The following is a 17,536-nucleotide window of genomic DNA, read 5'->3' on the forward strand; positions in this document are numbered from 1 at the left end:
CTTACTCGTCTTTTACCTCCAACACTGGGGCATAATGCAGCATAATTTTTAAAAACATTTTCATTGGTTGGCTTTTTCTAATGAATGAGAATAAATATGCCAATGTGAAAGAATTAGCTTACAAAGTAGAAGCAATGAAAGACGTGCTACATTGAGCAGTTGTCTCACTTGCCCAGATGCTGGAGGTGCCCAAGAAGACCAGCGCGATCGTGGGAGTCCCCTAAGCCCGAAAGGCTTGCGGACTCAGAGGACTCTTTTTAGTGTCCTGGGCGGTTCTTCACACCCGCCTTCCCTTAGTCTTCCAAATTTGCAAAGGAATTTATTTGCTAAAGAGTATCATGAATTAGTTTAATAAGTTCTGGACTGCACAAAGATAAAAATCACACTTTTATAGCAAAGCTCATCGTCTCTCCTTACCTCTGAATAGATATAAATTGCTAGGCAGGTGTTCCCTCCTTAGCAACAGGGCTATAGAGATTTTTATTTTGTAATTAGTAGTTAGGAGCATTTCTGATAGGCTTACTTAGTGAAACATTTCTAGCTATACCATTTAACTGTCATTTAAACATCAGTTTGTTATACAATATAACAATTCCTGCATTGAAATCCTTAACACCAGCCTTTTCTCTTGGTAACTAAATATGCTCTTGATAACATTGTTTACATAATTCATCTGCTTAAGTAAATATTTAATATTTAAATGTTGATTTAATTCAGATTAAACTATCAAAAATTCTGGGTTAATGGCATTCAAATTAAGTATGTGTTCTGGATTTTCTTGTCATTTAAGCAAAATCTTAGGTTAACCTTAATTCCTCTCATTTACTAAACCAACTTTTTCAAACATTTTCTATAAAAACCAGATAGTAAATACGGTAGGCTTTGCAGGCCATATATGGTCTCTTTTCTTACTTTTCTTTTTTCTTTTATAACTCTTTAAAAATATAAAAACCATTCTTAGCTTACAGACTTTATAAAGATAGACCATGTACCAGATTTGCTCTGTGGGCCATAGACTGAATATAAACATGTTATATGGACTTATAAATGAAGGTTCATATGGGTGTCTAGAATTACTCAGATCTCCTTACCAATTTCCCTCTACAACTGAAATTTCCTTCTATTTGTATCCTGTCTATATAATTAAAATTGAAAATTGAAAATGCAAAGGAGGTACTGAATGCTAGAGATGGGCTGGGACCCTATAGATTTACAGAACTGTAGGATTTTATTGCTGGAAGAAATTTTAGAGATTATCGAATTCACACCCCTTATTCATTATATGGATAATGTATGATTAACTAACTAACTTACAAATATTGGAGGGATAGCAGGCCTTCAAATGAATCCTTACGTAATTCGCTCAAATTATTGTCACTGAGAATTCTGGAAAATGAAAAGGTTATTTCTGGATTAAAATGCGAACTATAACTATTTGCTGCACAGCACTAACTCCCATATACGGGGGAAACCTGGGTAATGTTGCCACCAAAATATTCTAGTTCTTATTTAATTTAGGGATGCGATCTCTGCTCTGTTTTTATTCAACCCTTTCTTCTCATGCCCTCCTTTGGGTCCCCCTCGGTGCTCCTCCCTCCACCTGTGAAAAACACACTTACTCCACCTGCGCTTCCCGCCAAATCCTGTAGTTAATGCCTAGCACTCTACATTACAAAGCCCCTGTTAGAACGCAACTCTGGGTAGCACCAAGATCTGCAGAACTGCCATTTCCTCCTTTCTTTCCTCACACCTCATCGTAGAAGTCTAATGTGGAGCTATGTTAGAGCTGCAAGCGAAGCCATCTGACTTTTTTCCCCATTAAAACTTTTTTTGAGAACTAAGATGTGCATAGACTGCATATAACATAAATGTTAGGTTTAATAATTATAGTGCTCCCAGGGTGCCCCTTTCTAGTCACAACCCTTTCTCTGACCCCTGGAAGTAATCACAATCCTGATTTTTTATTTCCTTGTTTTTAAAATATAGTTTTACCTATTAAGTGTCAATAATAAACAACAGAGTTTAGTTCTGCCTTTTGAACTTTAAATAAATGGAATTGTATTATATGCATTATTTTCTATCTCAATAATGTTGAGTACATTCACTTGCAATGGAACGTATTATTTTCTCTCAACAAAATGTTTGTAAAATAATGTTGCTGCAAGTATAGCTGAGGTTGGTTCACTTCAGTGCCTTAATGCTGAATGTCCAATAAGGTAAGCACTAGACACATGTGACTATTGAGTGCTTAGTGTAGCTAAGGAATGGAACTTTTAATCTTATTTATTTTAATTATTTTTAAATTTAAATTAAAACACTGATAATTCAGTTATTGGAAAACCTCTGAGTATGTTTGGAGTAACTTGGATATGCAATGCTACTTTTTCAACTATAAATTTTATGAAATGTCAATAAATACAGAAGTTCTATGATGAAAATTTAGCAAACAAATGATGATTTCAAAGAAAACATGGAAAAAACAATGTAAACTCTATCAATATTTTTATATTGATTACACAGAGTAATGGTAATATTATGGATACTTTGAAAACAATGTAATAAAGAATGTAGAGGGAAACAGACTTTGGCCCAGTGGTTAGGGCGTCCGTCTACCACATGGGAGGCCCGCGGTTCAAACCACGGGCCTCCTTGACCCGTGTGGAGCTGGCCCATACGAAGTGCTGATGCACGCAAGGAGTGCCCTGCTACGCAGGGGTGTCCCCCGCATAGGGGAGCCCCACGCGCAAGGAGTGCGCTCGTGAGGAGAGCCGCCCAGCGTGAAAAGAAAGAGCAGCCTGCACAGGAATGGTGCCGCCCACACTTCCTGTGCCGCTGACGACAACAGAAGTGGACAAAGAAACAAGACGCAGCAAATAGACACCAAGAACAGACAACCAGGGGAGGGGGGGGAATTAAATAAATAATAAATAAATCTAAAAAAAAAAAAAAAGAATGTAGAGGGACCGGAAGTAGCTCAAGTGGTTGAGTGCCCGCCTCCCAGATGGGAGGGTCCTGGGTTTGGTCTCTGGTGCCTCCTGCAAAAACAAACAACAAGCAAAACAAAAGAAAAGCCCTCTTGTCCTTGGGCCCCTGTTCTTGCCTTCTGTGCTCTGCTCTCGTTGTTTTTACCCTGCCATGCTTGCCATGCAAGTAAAACCTGGGCATTTATAATCTATAATGGGGAATTATAATCTGTAAACCAGCATGCTTTATCACTTTTCAGCCTTCTTCTCTACCTGGGACCCATGATCTGTTATTTTCTCTCATTTCTCTTCCCTCTCTACCTTAATAAAGTACTGGCCTAACTCACCAAAAAACAAAACAAGCAAAGCGGATGTGGGTCAACTGATAGAGTGTCCATCTACCATATGGAGGGTCCAGGGTTCGATCCCCAGGGCCTCCTGGCCCATGTGTAAACTGGCCCATGTGCAGTGCTGTGGTACGCATGGAGTGCCCTGCCATGTAGGGGTGCCCCTGCATAGGGGTGTCCTCATGCAAGGAGTGTGCCCCACAAGGAGAGCCACTGCGCATGATAAAAGCTCAGCCTGCCCAGGAGTGGCACTGCACACAGGGAGAGGTGTCATCAGCAAGATGATGCAACAACAAGAAAAAAGAGACAAAGTTTCCCAGTGCTGCCAGATAATCCAAGCAGAGGCAGAAGAACACACAGTGAATGGACAGAGAGCAGACAACACAGGAAGGGAAGAGAAATAAATAAAATAAATCTTAAAAAAAATGCGAAAAACCAACTCAGGGGGGGCAAATGTGGCTCAATGGTTGAGCTCTGGCTTCCCACATACCAAGTCCCAGGTTTAACCCCTGCCCACGCCCCCCCCTCAAAAGAACGTAGAATAGCTCATTAATAATATTTATATTGATTACATGTTGAAATGATAATATTTTGGATATAAGGGTTAAATAAAATATATTATTAACATTTACTTCACCAGTTTCATCTTACCTTGAGTTTTTAAGTGACTATTAGAAAATTTAAGGTTCCACATATGGCCTTATATTATATTTCTACGGGACAGTGATGCTTTATAATAGTCACTGTATGACTACACCAATTTATTTACTCAATCTACGGCTGGATACTGAAATATTTCTAGTTTTGTTGCTATGGGCATTCTTGTACTTGCATCCTAGGACACATTTGCCTCAAATCTCTTTAGGATATAATAGGGATACAAAGTTTTCCTAAGAATTTATGCTATTTCAAATTGGCAGATTAAAAACATCCCAAAGTCTCTACACCCAAAAAATCCACCAAATCTTCAAGAGTGACAGAAAAGATATAATTAAAAAATCCCAGCCTCAGCTCTGCAGGGCATGGGAGTAGCTTCACAAAGGCTCCCCTACCAGAAATGACCTGGGGCCACCTACAGGGTGATTGGTTGGGGTACTGTAAGAAGAGCAGCAGATGGCACATCAACTCTACATGCCTCTTCCAAAAGGGAAGATTCTCAGGGGAAAGCCAGCTGGATTACAAGCCCCAGCAGCTCATTTCCCCTCACTTCTAGAGCTGGAAAACAGAAGCAGCAGAATATCAACTACAAAGAGCAAGTACACTCAGGAGTGACCAAACAACTTGCGAAAGCCTAGTCCATTATGGGCAGATGAGACACTCAAACAAGAGTTTATAACAGACAAGGAATTAGAGTTAACAGAGAAAGCACAAGAGGACTTTAGAATAAGCAGAATTAATATCCTTAGAGAAATGTGAGTAGATATTACACCCATTAAAAATAATCAACTAAAGATGACACAAATGGAAAGTATTATCATTGAAACAAAAGTCTTACCATATGAACAGTAGAAAGGCCAGGTAAAGAATAAGCTAGAAAACTGTCAGATCCAGCCAATGATTTCTGCAGAATGCAGCAGAAGGGAACAGGAATGGTCCCTAGATTAGCCTGATGCCAGGGTCTGCAGAGGAATGTTATGTCCTCTGCTTCACCGAGTATCAAAGTAAAGGCCAGGGATAGGCTGGGAGCGTTTCCTGAACCTGACGACCAGGCAGTCACATAGCCAGCATCTCCTAAACAGTGAGCTAAGGGAGTGGCAGAGAGTCAGGAGTATAGAAGAAACCCTACAGGATGTTAAAGGTAGATCTCTGTTGCGCTTTCCTTGCTGGCAGGACCAGTAAAAGTTATCTAGGATCTGAGAACATGCTATGTTGTTTTGTGAAACTATTTGCATCAAGTTCTGTATCCTTTGATATTTGAAACATTCTGGCTTCCTTCACCATGTCTGTTGGCAACATATTTACATTAATCTCATCTCAATTCTTTTCTCATAGTTTATGATAATTGAAATTTTACTACCTGGAAACTATGCCACTGAAATCAAGGGCATTCTCTTATAAGATGGTTCAGCTCATCCAGAATGTGGGTACATACATTTAACAATTATTGTTAAAATAAAAATGGAAAATTTTTTTTTTTAAAGATTCATTTTTATTTATTTAATTCCCCTCCCCTCCCCTGGTTGTCTGTTTTCTGTGTCTTTTTGCTGCGTCTTGTTTCTTTGTCCGCTTCTGTTGTCGTCAGCGGCACAGGAAGTGTGGGCGGCGCCATTCCTCGGCAGGCTGCTCCCTCCTTCACGCTGGGCGGCTCTCCTTATGGGTGCACTCCTTGCGTGTGGGGCTCCCCTACGCGGGGGACACCCCTGTGTGGCACGGCACTCCTTACGCGCTTAAATTCTCATAAAAAAAAACTCTTGGAGTCCTGAGGATGCATCAGAGACCCTGACCTCAGTTTGAAAGTCACTACATTAGAAGGAATAGTAGTGATGGTCAGAATATGTGTGCAAGGGGAACGGTCACCCGGCGATGCTGGGATTGATTCACCTTCTCACCTCAAGGAGTTAATGGTCTCATATTTTCATGGAAATGATGCAGAAAGGAAAAAGTATGACCAATGGTGTTTATAGTAATCTTCATAACTGTAAAATTTGGAAAAAAAACTCCAACCCTCTACATCACATGACAAAAGCTGTAAGTGGACACTATAGATGATGTGGTGGCTTGCAGCTCTATACCCCAGAAAAACATATTCTTCATCTTAATCCATTTCTAAAGGTATGAACTAATTGTAAATGGGAACTTTGATGACCTTACTTCGGTTAAGGTGTCACCCAACTGAATCAGGATGGGTCTGAATCCTATTACTGGAGTCCTTTATAAACAGAATGAAATTCAGACAAATAAAAAGGCACAGGGAGAAGCCAGAAGCCAACAGAACCCAAAGAAGCCAACATGTGCATTGCCCTGTGAGAGAAAAGCCAAGGGCCAAGGATGACTGGCAGCCAGCCTCAGAATACCACAGTCCTCTGGGAGAAGGCACTGCTTTGATGATGCTTTGATTTGTGACTTCTCTTAGCCTCAAAACTGTGAACCAATAAATTCCCCTTGTTTAAGTCAACCCCTTGCATGGTATTTGTTTTAGCAGACAGGAAACAAACTAAAAGAGGTGACACACAAAAGGTCACAGGATATGACAGTAAAATGAAAAAAATTAAGACAAAAAATGAAACTTGTTTATACTACTACTAAGTTTACAAACTATTAACACTGACAAGGATTCAATAAGGGCAGAGAAGAGCAGAGTTGATCCTTAGCTGTTTACGGCCAGTGTCTTCTCTGGTCGTCTGGTGCTCATTTCAGAATGTTTGGTTAAAGAATTTGAATAGCATGTTGGGGCATGGAAAAAACTAAAGAGAATGTATTTAATTAAAATAATCAATTGTATTAGTCAAGGTTCTCTAGGGAAACAGAATCAACAAGGGGTATCTGTCAATAGTATGCGACTCTATAAGAGTCTCTCACACAGCCGTGGGCATGTACGAGTCCAGGTTCCGCAGGCAGGCTGCAGCCAGGGGCCGCAATGAAAGCCCAGTGAAGGTTCTTGACGAGTTCTGGGAGATGTTGGCTGTCCAAGGATGAGCTGGGAAATTCTCTCAATGCTGGAGTCACTTCCCTTTTTAAGGCATTCGACTGATTGGGTTAAGCATCACTCATTGCTGATGGCAGTCCCTGACTGATGTAATTATAACCAGCTATCTATGATTTATCACTGAGTCAAGTCAATGGTGACTAAAGTCCATAAATGCCCTTGTATTACAGTTAGCCCAGTGCTTGCTTGACCAAACAACTGGGCACAATTACATGACCAAGTTGAAACAATAGCCTAACCATCTCATTACTAATGTATTTTTTTATTTTTTTAACTTTTAAAGAAACTTTAGATTATGTAACTGTTACATAAAAAATAGAGGGGATTCCCATTTTCCCCACCCTCTCCTGCTGTATTTTAAATTAATGGGGTTTGTGTGTATGTTTGTGTGAAGTTGTTTGAATGACAGTTTAATAAAATTTTAAAAAATAATGTTATGAAATTATACCTAGAAGGAACATTTAGACTGAAAAGTGCATCAGACACCAAAATATCCCCAAAAAGGAGCTTCAAATAAGGAACCAACTGGAATGAAGTACCACAATCTGTTGAACTCCAAATATTCATTTTTGATTTAAGCAAAAATTTAAAAACAATAAGGAATCAATTAAACCCAGGTATAAAATGTTCTCAAAGTATAAAAATATCAAAACCAGGCTTGAATTAAAATTTAAGAAGCAAGGAAGTGGATATGGCTCAATGAATAAAGCTTCTGCCTACCATATATGAGATCCAGGATTCGATATCCAGGGCCTCCTGGCACGTGGGGTGAGCTGGCCCACATGGAGTGCTGCCACGTGCAAGGAGTGTTACCCTGCACAGGGATGCCCCTGTGCAAGGAGCGGCCCCCCACACGAGGAGTGCAGCCCTGCGCAGGAGAGCAGACTGTCTAGGAGTGGTGCCACCCACACAGAGAGCTGATGTAGCAAGATGAAGCAACAAAAAAGAGACACAGAGAAGGGACACTATGAGACACAGAGAACTTGGGAGCTGAGGTGGAGCAAGAGAATAGTCACCACTCTCCCACTCCTGAAGGTCTGAGGATGGGTTCCCGGAGCCACCTAATGAGAATACAACAGACACAGTAGAACACACAGTGAATGGACACTGAGAGCAGACAATGGAAGGGGGTTTGGGGGGAAATAAGAAAAAAAATTTAAGAAACTGCCATGTTTAACTTCTGACCAGGTTTCCTTTCACCAAGGAAATCCTCTGATTTTTAAAATATTCATTCTTTTTTTTTCTTCCTTCCCTTCTCTCCCCCCACCCCAGTTGTCTGTTTTCTGTGTCTGTTTGCTGTGTGTTGTTCTTTGTCTGCTTCTGTTGTTGTCAGTGGTACGGGGATCTGTGTCCCTTTTTGTTGTGTCATCTTGTTGTGTCAGCTCTCCGTGTGTGTGGTGCCATTCCTGGACAAGTTGAACTTTCCTTTGCGCTGGGCAGCTCTCCTTATGGGGCGCACTCCTTGTGCGTGGAGCTCCCCTATGCAGGGACACCCCTGCGTGGCAGGGCACTCCTTGTGTGCATCAGCACTGTGCATGGGCCAGCTCCACATGGGTCAAGGAGGCCCGGGCTTTGAACCGCAGACCTCCCATGTGGTAGATGGTCGCCCTAACCACTGGGCCAAGTCCGCCGCCAAAAATATTCATTCTTAACCCAATTATCCTTCTTACCACCTCTGTAAGTTTTAGGAAATTAAGAGGGCTCAGGGTTTCGTTTTTGTACTTAACTATATATGGCTATTTCCAAATTGATTTATCCTCCTTCACCTGCTTTCTAGCTCTCCATAGCGATGATCAGTCCTGGACATTATATCATCTATCTTTTGTATTTATATACTTATTTGTCTATTATATATATTTGTAAACTCCTTGAGAGTGGGGATATTCGGTTTGATCCTGCCCTGGATCCTCAGCACCCAGAACAGATGTGCCATAAATGTCGAATGAGTGAAGTGTCAGCTACACTAACTTTTATTTTAAAAATCATCATTTATTAACACTCAGGAGAATAAGTACAGCTTTGCAGGAAACAAAATGTCTTTCTTCTCCCCTACATTTGTGACTCACTCTTTTATGATATAAGAACCCTGTAAGAATTTCAAAAAAGCTATGGACCCTTTTCCCAGAAAATGTACTTTCATGAATAAATGAAAAAAAAATGTGCATGTAACTTCCATTTGTGGATCAGCCCTTTAGGGCAGAGGTCGATGAATAGAATGGGTAGAATTCAGGGAGTGAACTTTGATGGGGGAAAAAAAAAATTACATCTCTATTTTCACAAACCTCTAACAAAAATTTAACATTTTCTTCCACTACGAATGTAGGCAATACAGTAGATTAGCATATAGTTTATTTTGTCACCATTAGAAATCACAGATATTTTCATATCACCTTATATATGTTGCAGATCTCAAAATTTTTATCACTGGTTCTCACCACTAATTTGAAAGTATAAGTCATTATACCCACCAGTATCTATTGTTATTTAATGTGTTATAAGAACTATATCTATTACCATTTTACTAATTTATTTTTTAAAATATTTTGAAACTGTATTTCAATCTAATTGGTTTCTTTGCTTTCCTATGTATTTTATCCTATGCATTTAAAAACAGTATTCCAAGAAGAGAGCTACAGGCTTCTGTAGATTACCAAAGAGTTATAAGGCAAAAAAATAGTTAAGAAAGCCTGCCCCAGGAACCCACGGACCCTAAGTTAAGAACCTCTGCCTTCAAAAGTATAAATCTCAAGTTGACAGAAATTTGCAAACCTTCATCAAACTCATGTTACAGTGTATAAACTTCCAACTACATAATTTTTAAAAAATAATTTTAAATTTATTTTTAAAATCTATGTAATATATATTCATATAATTCAAAATTCAAAAGGTGCACAGCTGATAGTTGAAAATTTCCTTCACATCCCTGTCTCTCAGTCTACCCCTTCTTCATTTCCCAGAGGAAATTAATGTTACCTACTTCTTGTGCCAAATGATTTGAATTTTTATTACAAGTTGGGGAAATAAAATCTCCAAACTGGATATTCTCAGTGAGAAATAGAAAATATATGTAGTTTTTAAGAATTTCCAAATAAACAGTCAGGTTCTACCATTTCTTCCCTTATCACTAGGATATCAAACTAACAGTGTATCTATTTTAATGATGTCACAAATCCTCTTAGATTCCTACGGCTATTGAGTCTTTTGTTTTTTTTTTTTAGGTACTGGGCCGGGGATTGACCTTATATGTGGGAAGCCGGTGCTCCATCACTGACTTACATCAGCTCCCTAGGTATTTTATTTTTAATTCAAAAATAATTTGTGACTTATCTATTCAAGTTGAACTAATGGTATGATACACAAATTATCATGAAAAATGTTTGTTAATTATCTTGAATGTATGTATTTCTCCAAAATCACCTGTTTGTCTAAACAGACTTACAAATCAATAAGAAAATGATAAACATTTGAACAGTAAAATGGGCAAAGGACAATTCATAGAAGAAATATAAATGGTCAGTAAACATTTAAAGGTGAAGGACTGATGTCCCAAGATGAGAGAGAGAGAGACACTCTAGAGTTCCATACCCCCACAGAGTCTTCAGACAACTAGCAAAAACAGGTAGAACCATCTTTCTCAGAGCTCTGAAAATCAGTTAAAGAGTTGCAGTAATTGGGCAAGTACTGAATCAAGAAAAAGGCAACTTAAGAACAGTGGGAAAACCTCAAGGCACGATCATTAGCTCTTCCCTCATGCTCCCTCCCCAGCACTCTGTGGAGCCAGCCTGTGCGCTCAGTGCAGATTCTGGTCCTGGTTTCAAAGGAAGCTGTGTAATCCTTATGCATATACTGGGGTGCATGTATGTTTGTATCAATATATCCGGTGGCAGCCTAAGGACTGAACCAGGACACTCATCTCCGGCTTGCCTTCCCAGAACTTGTCCTACACACTGAAGCAGCTTACAGGCAGCTTAATCAGTGTAAGAAATGATAAAATCACAGCATTTTGGTGCAAAGGATTACCAGTCTTACAGCATACAATAGAGTGCCAAGAACCAGGAGGATTGACTACTTCATAAGGAGAAAATGGGGCATTGAGATCTGTGTAAATGGGGGAACTCCTAAGGCCAAGAGTGCATACCCAGGACAAGACACATGCTCAGAAAAAACCATAGAGGGCCCTAAGCTTTTGCCTTGCTTTGTTCTTTAGGTTCACCTTTAGAAGGACTAAGCTCTGAAGGAGAACCAGCCAGCAAAGAGCCAATCTGCAAAGACTTTGAAAGGTATTTTGGTTTGTTCATGTTTGTTAGATCCTGGCATTCAAGAAAATCTGTCATATCACTAACTGGATACAAACGTAAGGAAGAGACACCTCAGGGATTAAATTCTAGAGGTAACACATTAAAATATTAAAATGTACAGTGTGCAAATAGGTTGAAATGCATATAAAGAAATAAGAATGATGGCTCATCCAAAGGACAAGATAAAACATCAGAAACCATCAGTGAAGAAGACTAGACTTTGGACATACCAGAGACTGACTTTTAAAAAGTGGTCTTTTTCTTTTAAAGAAAAGTTTGTTTGTTTGTTTGTTTGTTTGTTTATTTCCCTTATTTTGTGGCTTGTTTTTGTTTGTTTTTTCTCTGTGTCCATTCGCTGCCCATTTTTCTGTGTCTGCTTGTCTCCCTTTTTGTTGTGTTATCTTGCTGTATCAGCTCTCCATGGCACAGGGACCATCAGCTCTCTGAGGCACATGGGCCAGCTTTGCCTTCACAAGGAGGCTGTGGGATGCAAACCCAGGGCCTCCCATATAGTAGATGGGAGCCCAACTGATTGAGCCACAGCCACTTCCAAAAAAGGTGGTCTTAAATATGCTTAAAGAGTTAAAACACAAGGAACTAAAGCATATATGGAAAAAGATACATGACACAACAGAGAATTTCAATAAAGAGATAGAAATGATAAAAAAGGAACCAAACAAATCTAGAGCTGAAGAGCCACTAACTGATACAAAAAATTCCCAGAGGGGCTCAACAGCAGATTGGACCTGTAGGAAGAAAGAATCAGTGAACTTGAAGATAAGACAATTTAAGTGATTTCATCTGAAGAAGAAGCAGCAAAAAGAATGAAGAAAAGTGAACAGAGCCTAAGAGATTCATGGGGCACTACCAAGCATACCAATAAATACATTATGGAAGGCCCAGAAGGGGAAGCAAGAGAGAAAGGGGCAGAAAGAATATTCAAAGAAGTAATGGCTGAAAACTTCCCCACCTTAACTAAAGGAATGAATATACACATCCCAGAAGCTCCACAAACTCCCAACAGGATAAACTCAAAGAGATCCACATCCAGACACATTATCAAATGCCAAAGAAAAAGAGAATATCCTGCAGAGAGAGGAAATACATTAGTACAAGGAAGCCTCAATAAGATTAAGTGACAATTTGTCATCTCTTCTTGAAAGCAAGAAGGCAGTGGAATGACATTCAAAATGCTGAAAGAAAATAGTTGCCAATCAGGAATTCTATATCTGGAGAAAATGACTTTCAAAAATGAAGGAGAGGGAGTGGGTGTAGCTCAATGGTTGAGCACCTGCTTCCCATATATGAGGCCCTGGGTTCAATTCCCAGTACCTCCTTAAAAAAAATGAGGGAGAGATCAAGACATTCCCAGATAAACTAAGTTGAAACAGTTCATGACCACTAGACTTGCCTTACAATCAATGCTAATGGGAGTTCCTCAGGTTGAAAGTCAAGAACACTAAACACTAAACAGAGGCTGCAAAAAGAAATAAAGAGCCTCCTGGGTGGCGGTCTGCTCCTGGCGCAGCTGCTGTCTTGGCTGTACGGCGCCATCTCGCAGTGTGGGCAATCCATGGGCTGAGGTGAGGGTCATGATGACAGATTATGGCAAGAAGCAGTGCAATGAGCTGGAAGCTCTGGAGTCCATCTACCCCGACTCCTTCACAGTATTATCAGAAATTCCACCCAGCTTTATCATTACTGTGACATCCAAGGCTGGAGAAAATGATGCTATTATTAAATGGCACATTGTAAATTAAGGACTGATTCGCCAGATATGTTATTTCTCTATACTTGACATTTTAAGTTATGCACATCAAACTATTGTGTCTTAACTGTCCAGACTACACTGAAGTTTACATATAGTGAAAAACACCCAGGTTAAGCTCTCCTTTATGAAATATTCTCCCAGGAAAATCTAGACAATAATGATGTCACAGATGTTTTAAAATTATTAGCATTATGGGGAGAAGAAAATCTTAATATGGTAAGATATTTACTTTAGTGTCTACTGTGCAAGAAAAAATAAATGAAATAGTAGGTCAAGTAAAAACTAGAAGAGAAGAAAAGAAACAAAAAGAAAAAGCAGCAGAAGAAGCTGAAAAGCAATTATTTCTTGGCACTCCTATCACAATTGAGAATTTCTTAAGTTGGAAGGTCAAGTATGATGCAGAGCTCTTAGAGATTAAAAAGAAATGAATGAGGGAAGTGGATGTGTCTCAACTGATAGATCGTCCACCTACTATATAGGAGGTCCAGGGTTCTGTACCCAGAGCCTCCTGACCTGTGTGGTGAGCTGGCCCACATGCAGTGCTGCCACGTGCAAGGAGTGCTGTGCCACGCAGGGGTGTCCCCCGTGCTGGGGAGTACCACATGCAAGGAGTGCACCATGCAAGGAGAGCCACCCAATGTGAGAAAAGCACAGCCTGACCAAGAGTAGTGCCACACACACAGAGAGCTGATACAGCAAGATAACCCAACAAAAAGAGACACAGATTCCCAGTGCCATCTGATAAGAATGCAAGCAGACACAGAAGAACACACAAGGAAAGGACAAAGAGAGCAGACAATGGGGAGGGGGGAAGGGGAGAGAAATAAATAATAAAAATTTTTTTTAATTTTTAAAAAAGGGGGAAATTTTAAAATAATTTTAAAACAGAAATGAATAAAAGAAGAACAAGCAGGAAAAAATTAATTAAGTGGGAAGCAGGTATCTGAAACATCTGTCATAATCTTGACATGTCCGATATCTATTCTTGGAGGATGCTGGAAACAACATGGAGGTAAATGAATCTTTATTCCAGGAAATGGATGATTTGGAGCTGGAGGATGATGAAAATGACCCAGACTCTAATCCTGCCAACCCAGAGAGTGACTCGACTGACTGATAAACTGTCCCTATCTGCAGAGATGCTTGACTGCCACAGCATCTGCTGAGAGAGTTTTGATTTTCCTTTCTTTTATTCTAAGAAAAAATGATTTTCAGGAGAATACTTTTCTGATAACTTTCAACATTGAACTTAATAAACTGACCTTAAAATTTGAAAAAAAATAAATAAATAAAGACCTCTGGTAAAAGTAAATATAAAAGTAAATATAGGGGGAATTATAAATACTAATACTATTTTTGATTTGTAACTCAACTTTTCACTTCTTCCAGGTTCTAAAATATAAATGCATAAAAAGTAATGATGCATCTATACCTTTGTCACATACTTTATAAAGACAAGAACAACACAAAGACAGGGGACAGAGAGGTACAAGAACATAGTTTGCGTATGCTATCAAAGTTGGTATTCCATAAACGAGATTTTATAGATTAAAATGTTAAATTTAAGCCCACAGCAACCACAAAAAACATCTGAAAAATATATCCAAAAGGAAATAAGGGACTCTAAATGTGTCACTACAAAAGAACAATTAAATACAAAAATAGGCAGTAATGGAAGACATGAGGGACAAAAATGTATGAGACTTAGAAAAATGAAAATAGCAAAATGACAGAAGAAAGACCTGCATTCTCTGTAGTTACTTTAAATATGAATGAGTGAAATTCTCCAGCTAAAAGGCAGAGACTGGAAGAATGGGTATAAAAAAAGCTGGACCCCAGTATATGCTGTTCATAAGAGACACGCCTTAAATTCAAAGACAAATGAGAGTTGAAAAGTGAAAGGATGGCAAAAAAAAAAAATTCCATGTAACAATAACTAAAAGAGAGCTAGTGTGTCTACTAATACTAGGCAAAATAGACTTTAAGTTAAAAGAGACAAAGAAGGACACTATATATTAATAAAAGGGTCAATTCATCATGAAGATGTAACAATTTGAAACATATATGCACCTAACAGCAGAGACCCAAAATACATGATGCAATATTGATAGTTTTGAAGGGAGAATTAGAAGGTTCCACATTAATAGTAGGAGAACTCAATACACCACTTTCGATAATGGATAGAACATCTAGAGAGAAGATCAATAAGGAAATAAATAGAAGACTTGACTGATACTATAAACCAATGAGCTCTAACAGACACATACACATAGAACACTTCAGGGAACAACAGCAGAATACACGTTCTTCTCGAGAGCATATGGATCCTTCTTTAGGATAGATCATTTGTTAGGTCACAAAACAAGTCTTAATAAATCAAAATATTGAAATCATACAGAGTATCTACTCCAACCACAATGGAATAAACCTAGAGATTAATTACAGAGAGGGAATAGGAAAATTCACAAATATGCAGAAATTAATAAACTCTTGACCAAAGGGTCAAAAAAGAAATCACCAGGGCAATTAGGAAATCTCTAGAGACAAGTGAAAAGGAAAACAAACATACCCAAACTTATGGATTGCAATAAAGGCAGTATTCAGAGGGAAATTTATAGCTGTGAATGCTGGAAAAGAAGGCAAACGAAACCCAAACCGAGCAGAAGGAAGTAAATCATGAACATCTGAATGGAGAGAAATGAAATAAAGAGTAGACAAATAACAGAAAGGCTCAATGAAGCCAAAGGTTGCTACTTTCAAAAAGAAGAGCAAAGTTGGAGTACCCATACTTCCTGATATCAGAACTTAATACAAAGCTACAGTAATCAAAATAGTGTGGTACTGGCATAAAGATAGGCATATAGACCATTGGAAAAGAACTGAGAGTTCAGAAATAAACCCTCACATCTATGAGTCATTGGTGTTTTTTAATTGAAAAATGAGAGAAAGGGAAAGTACACACACAAGACATGGGTGCAGGCATGCTCCAGGCAAGAAACACACAACGTGGGGCCCCAGGGTAGACCTTTTTAAGGCCTTTCCTCCTCCTCCTTTCCCATATTGAGGAGGGATCTCAGCTATTTGCTGTCAAATTGGTTGCCTTTCTACTCATGGTGACTCATGGATTTTTGACAAGGATGCCAAGTTCACTCAATGGGGAAAGAATGGTCTCTTCAGCAAAAGGTTCTGGGATCACTGGAGATCCACTTGCAAAAGAATGAAAGTGGACCTTTACACCATATCCAAAAATTAACTCAAAATATATCAAAGACCTACATATAAGAACTAAAACCATGAAAGTCCTAGAAGAAACAGAGGAATATCTTGAGGACTTTGTGTTGGGTAATGGATTCTTAGACTTTACACTGAAAGCATGAGCAACAAAAGAAAAAATAAATAAATTGGAATTCATGAAATTTATAAACTTTGGTGCATCAAAGGACAAGTGAAAAGACAACTTCCAGAAAGGGAGAAAATATTTGGAAATTATATATCTGATAAGGGTTTACTATCCAGCATATATGAAAAAACCTTTTACAACGCAATAAGAAAAAGACAAATAACCCAATTTTAAAAAAAGGACCAAGGACTTGAATAGACATTTCTCAAAAGAAGATATACAGGTGGTTAAAAGTAAATGAAAAGAATCTCAGCATCATTATCCATTAGGGAAATGCAAATCCAAATCACAAGGTACCACTTCACACCCACTTGTATGCCTATTAATTTTTAAAAAATGGAAAACAAGTTTTGGCAGAGATGCAGAGAAAGAGGAATGCTTGAACATTGTTGGTGGGAATGTAAAATAGTGCTGTCTCTGTGGAAAACAGTTTGGCGGTTTCTCAGAAAATTAAGTACAAAATTTCCATATGATCTGGCAATCCCATTTCTAGATATATACACCAAAGAATTGAAAGCAGGGACTTGGAAAGAATCCGTACACTGATGGTCATAGCTGCATTAATCACAAGAGCCTAAAGTTTAAAGCAGTCTAAGTGTTCATCAATGAATGAATGGATAAAGAAAATGTGTTATCAGCATACAATGGAATGTCATGCAACTGAAAAACAAAGGATGTTCTGATACATGCTACACCAAGAATGAACCTTGAAGGCATCATGCTGAGTGAAATAAGCCAGACACAAAAGGACAAATATTGTATGATCTCACTGACATGAAATAAGTATAGCATGCGAATTCATACTGACAGAAGTAGATTTCAGGGTACAAGGGGTAGGCATGGAGGTGGAGAACAGGGACTTCATGCTTAATGGGTACAGAGGTTCTATATGGGATAATGGAGAAGTTTTGGTAATGGATGGTGGCGATAGTATAGCACAACATTATGAATATAATCAACACCATGAATTGTATATTTGAATGTGCCTAAAACAGGAAATGTTATGTTGTGTTATGTTATGGCAATAAAGATGAAAATAAAATATACATTTAAAGATATTTAAACTCATAATTATGAGAATACTGATTCAGATGGCATCACTTTTATTAAC

The 17,536-nt window shown here is 38.7% G+C and overlaps 1 protein-coding gene and 1 long non-coding RNA gene across 22 annotated transcripts in view; one reads left to right on the forward strand and one right to left on the reverse strand.

Annotated features, from left to right (window-relative positions):
* LOC105744676 (uncharacterized) overlaps positions 1 to 17,536 on the forward strand; it is a 146,799-nt gene that overhangs the window by 39,357 nt on the left and 89,906 nt on the right. The gene's annotated exons all lie outside the window — the stretch shown is intronic.
* The window catches only part of LOC111760255 (pleckstrin homology domain-containing family M member 1-like), a 70,024-nt gene that overhangs the window by 25,769 nt on the left and 26,719 nt on the right, over positions 1 to 17,536 (reverse strand). For 12 of the 21 annotated variants that reach the window (XR_011646908.1, XR_011646906.1, XR_011646907.1 and 9 more), the window contains one exon: positions 1,315 to 1,386. The exons of the other annotated variants lie outside the window; for them this stretch is intronic. Coding sequence is in view for 9 of the 12 variants with exons in the window: in XM_058284387.1 (XP_058140370.1) it covers positions 1,315 to 1,386 (72 nt within the window). In the remaining 3 variants the exon portion in view is untranslated. The remainder of the gene's footprint in view (positions 1 to 1,314; positions 1,387 to 17,536) is intronic. 21 annotated transcript variants of the gene reach the window in all.

This window comes from Dasypus novemcinctus, chromosome 21, assembly GCF_030445035.2.
Source record: "Dasypus novemcinctus isolate mDasNov1 chromosome 21, mDasNov1.1.hap2, whole genome shotgun sequence".
In the NCBI taxonomy this organism is placed as follows: Eukaryota; Metazoa; Chordata; class Mammalia; order Cingulata; family Dasypodidae; genus Dasypus; species Dasypus novemcinctus.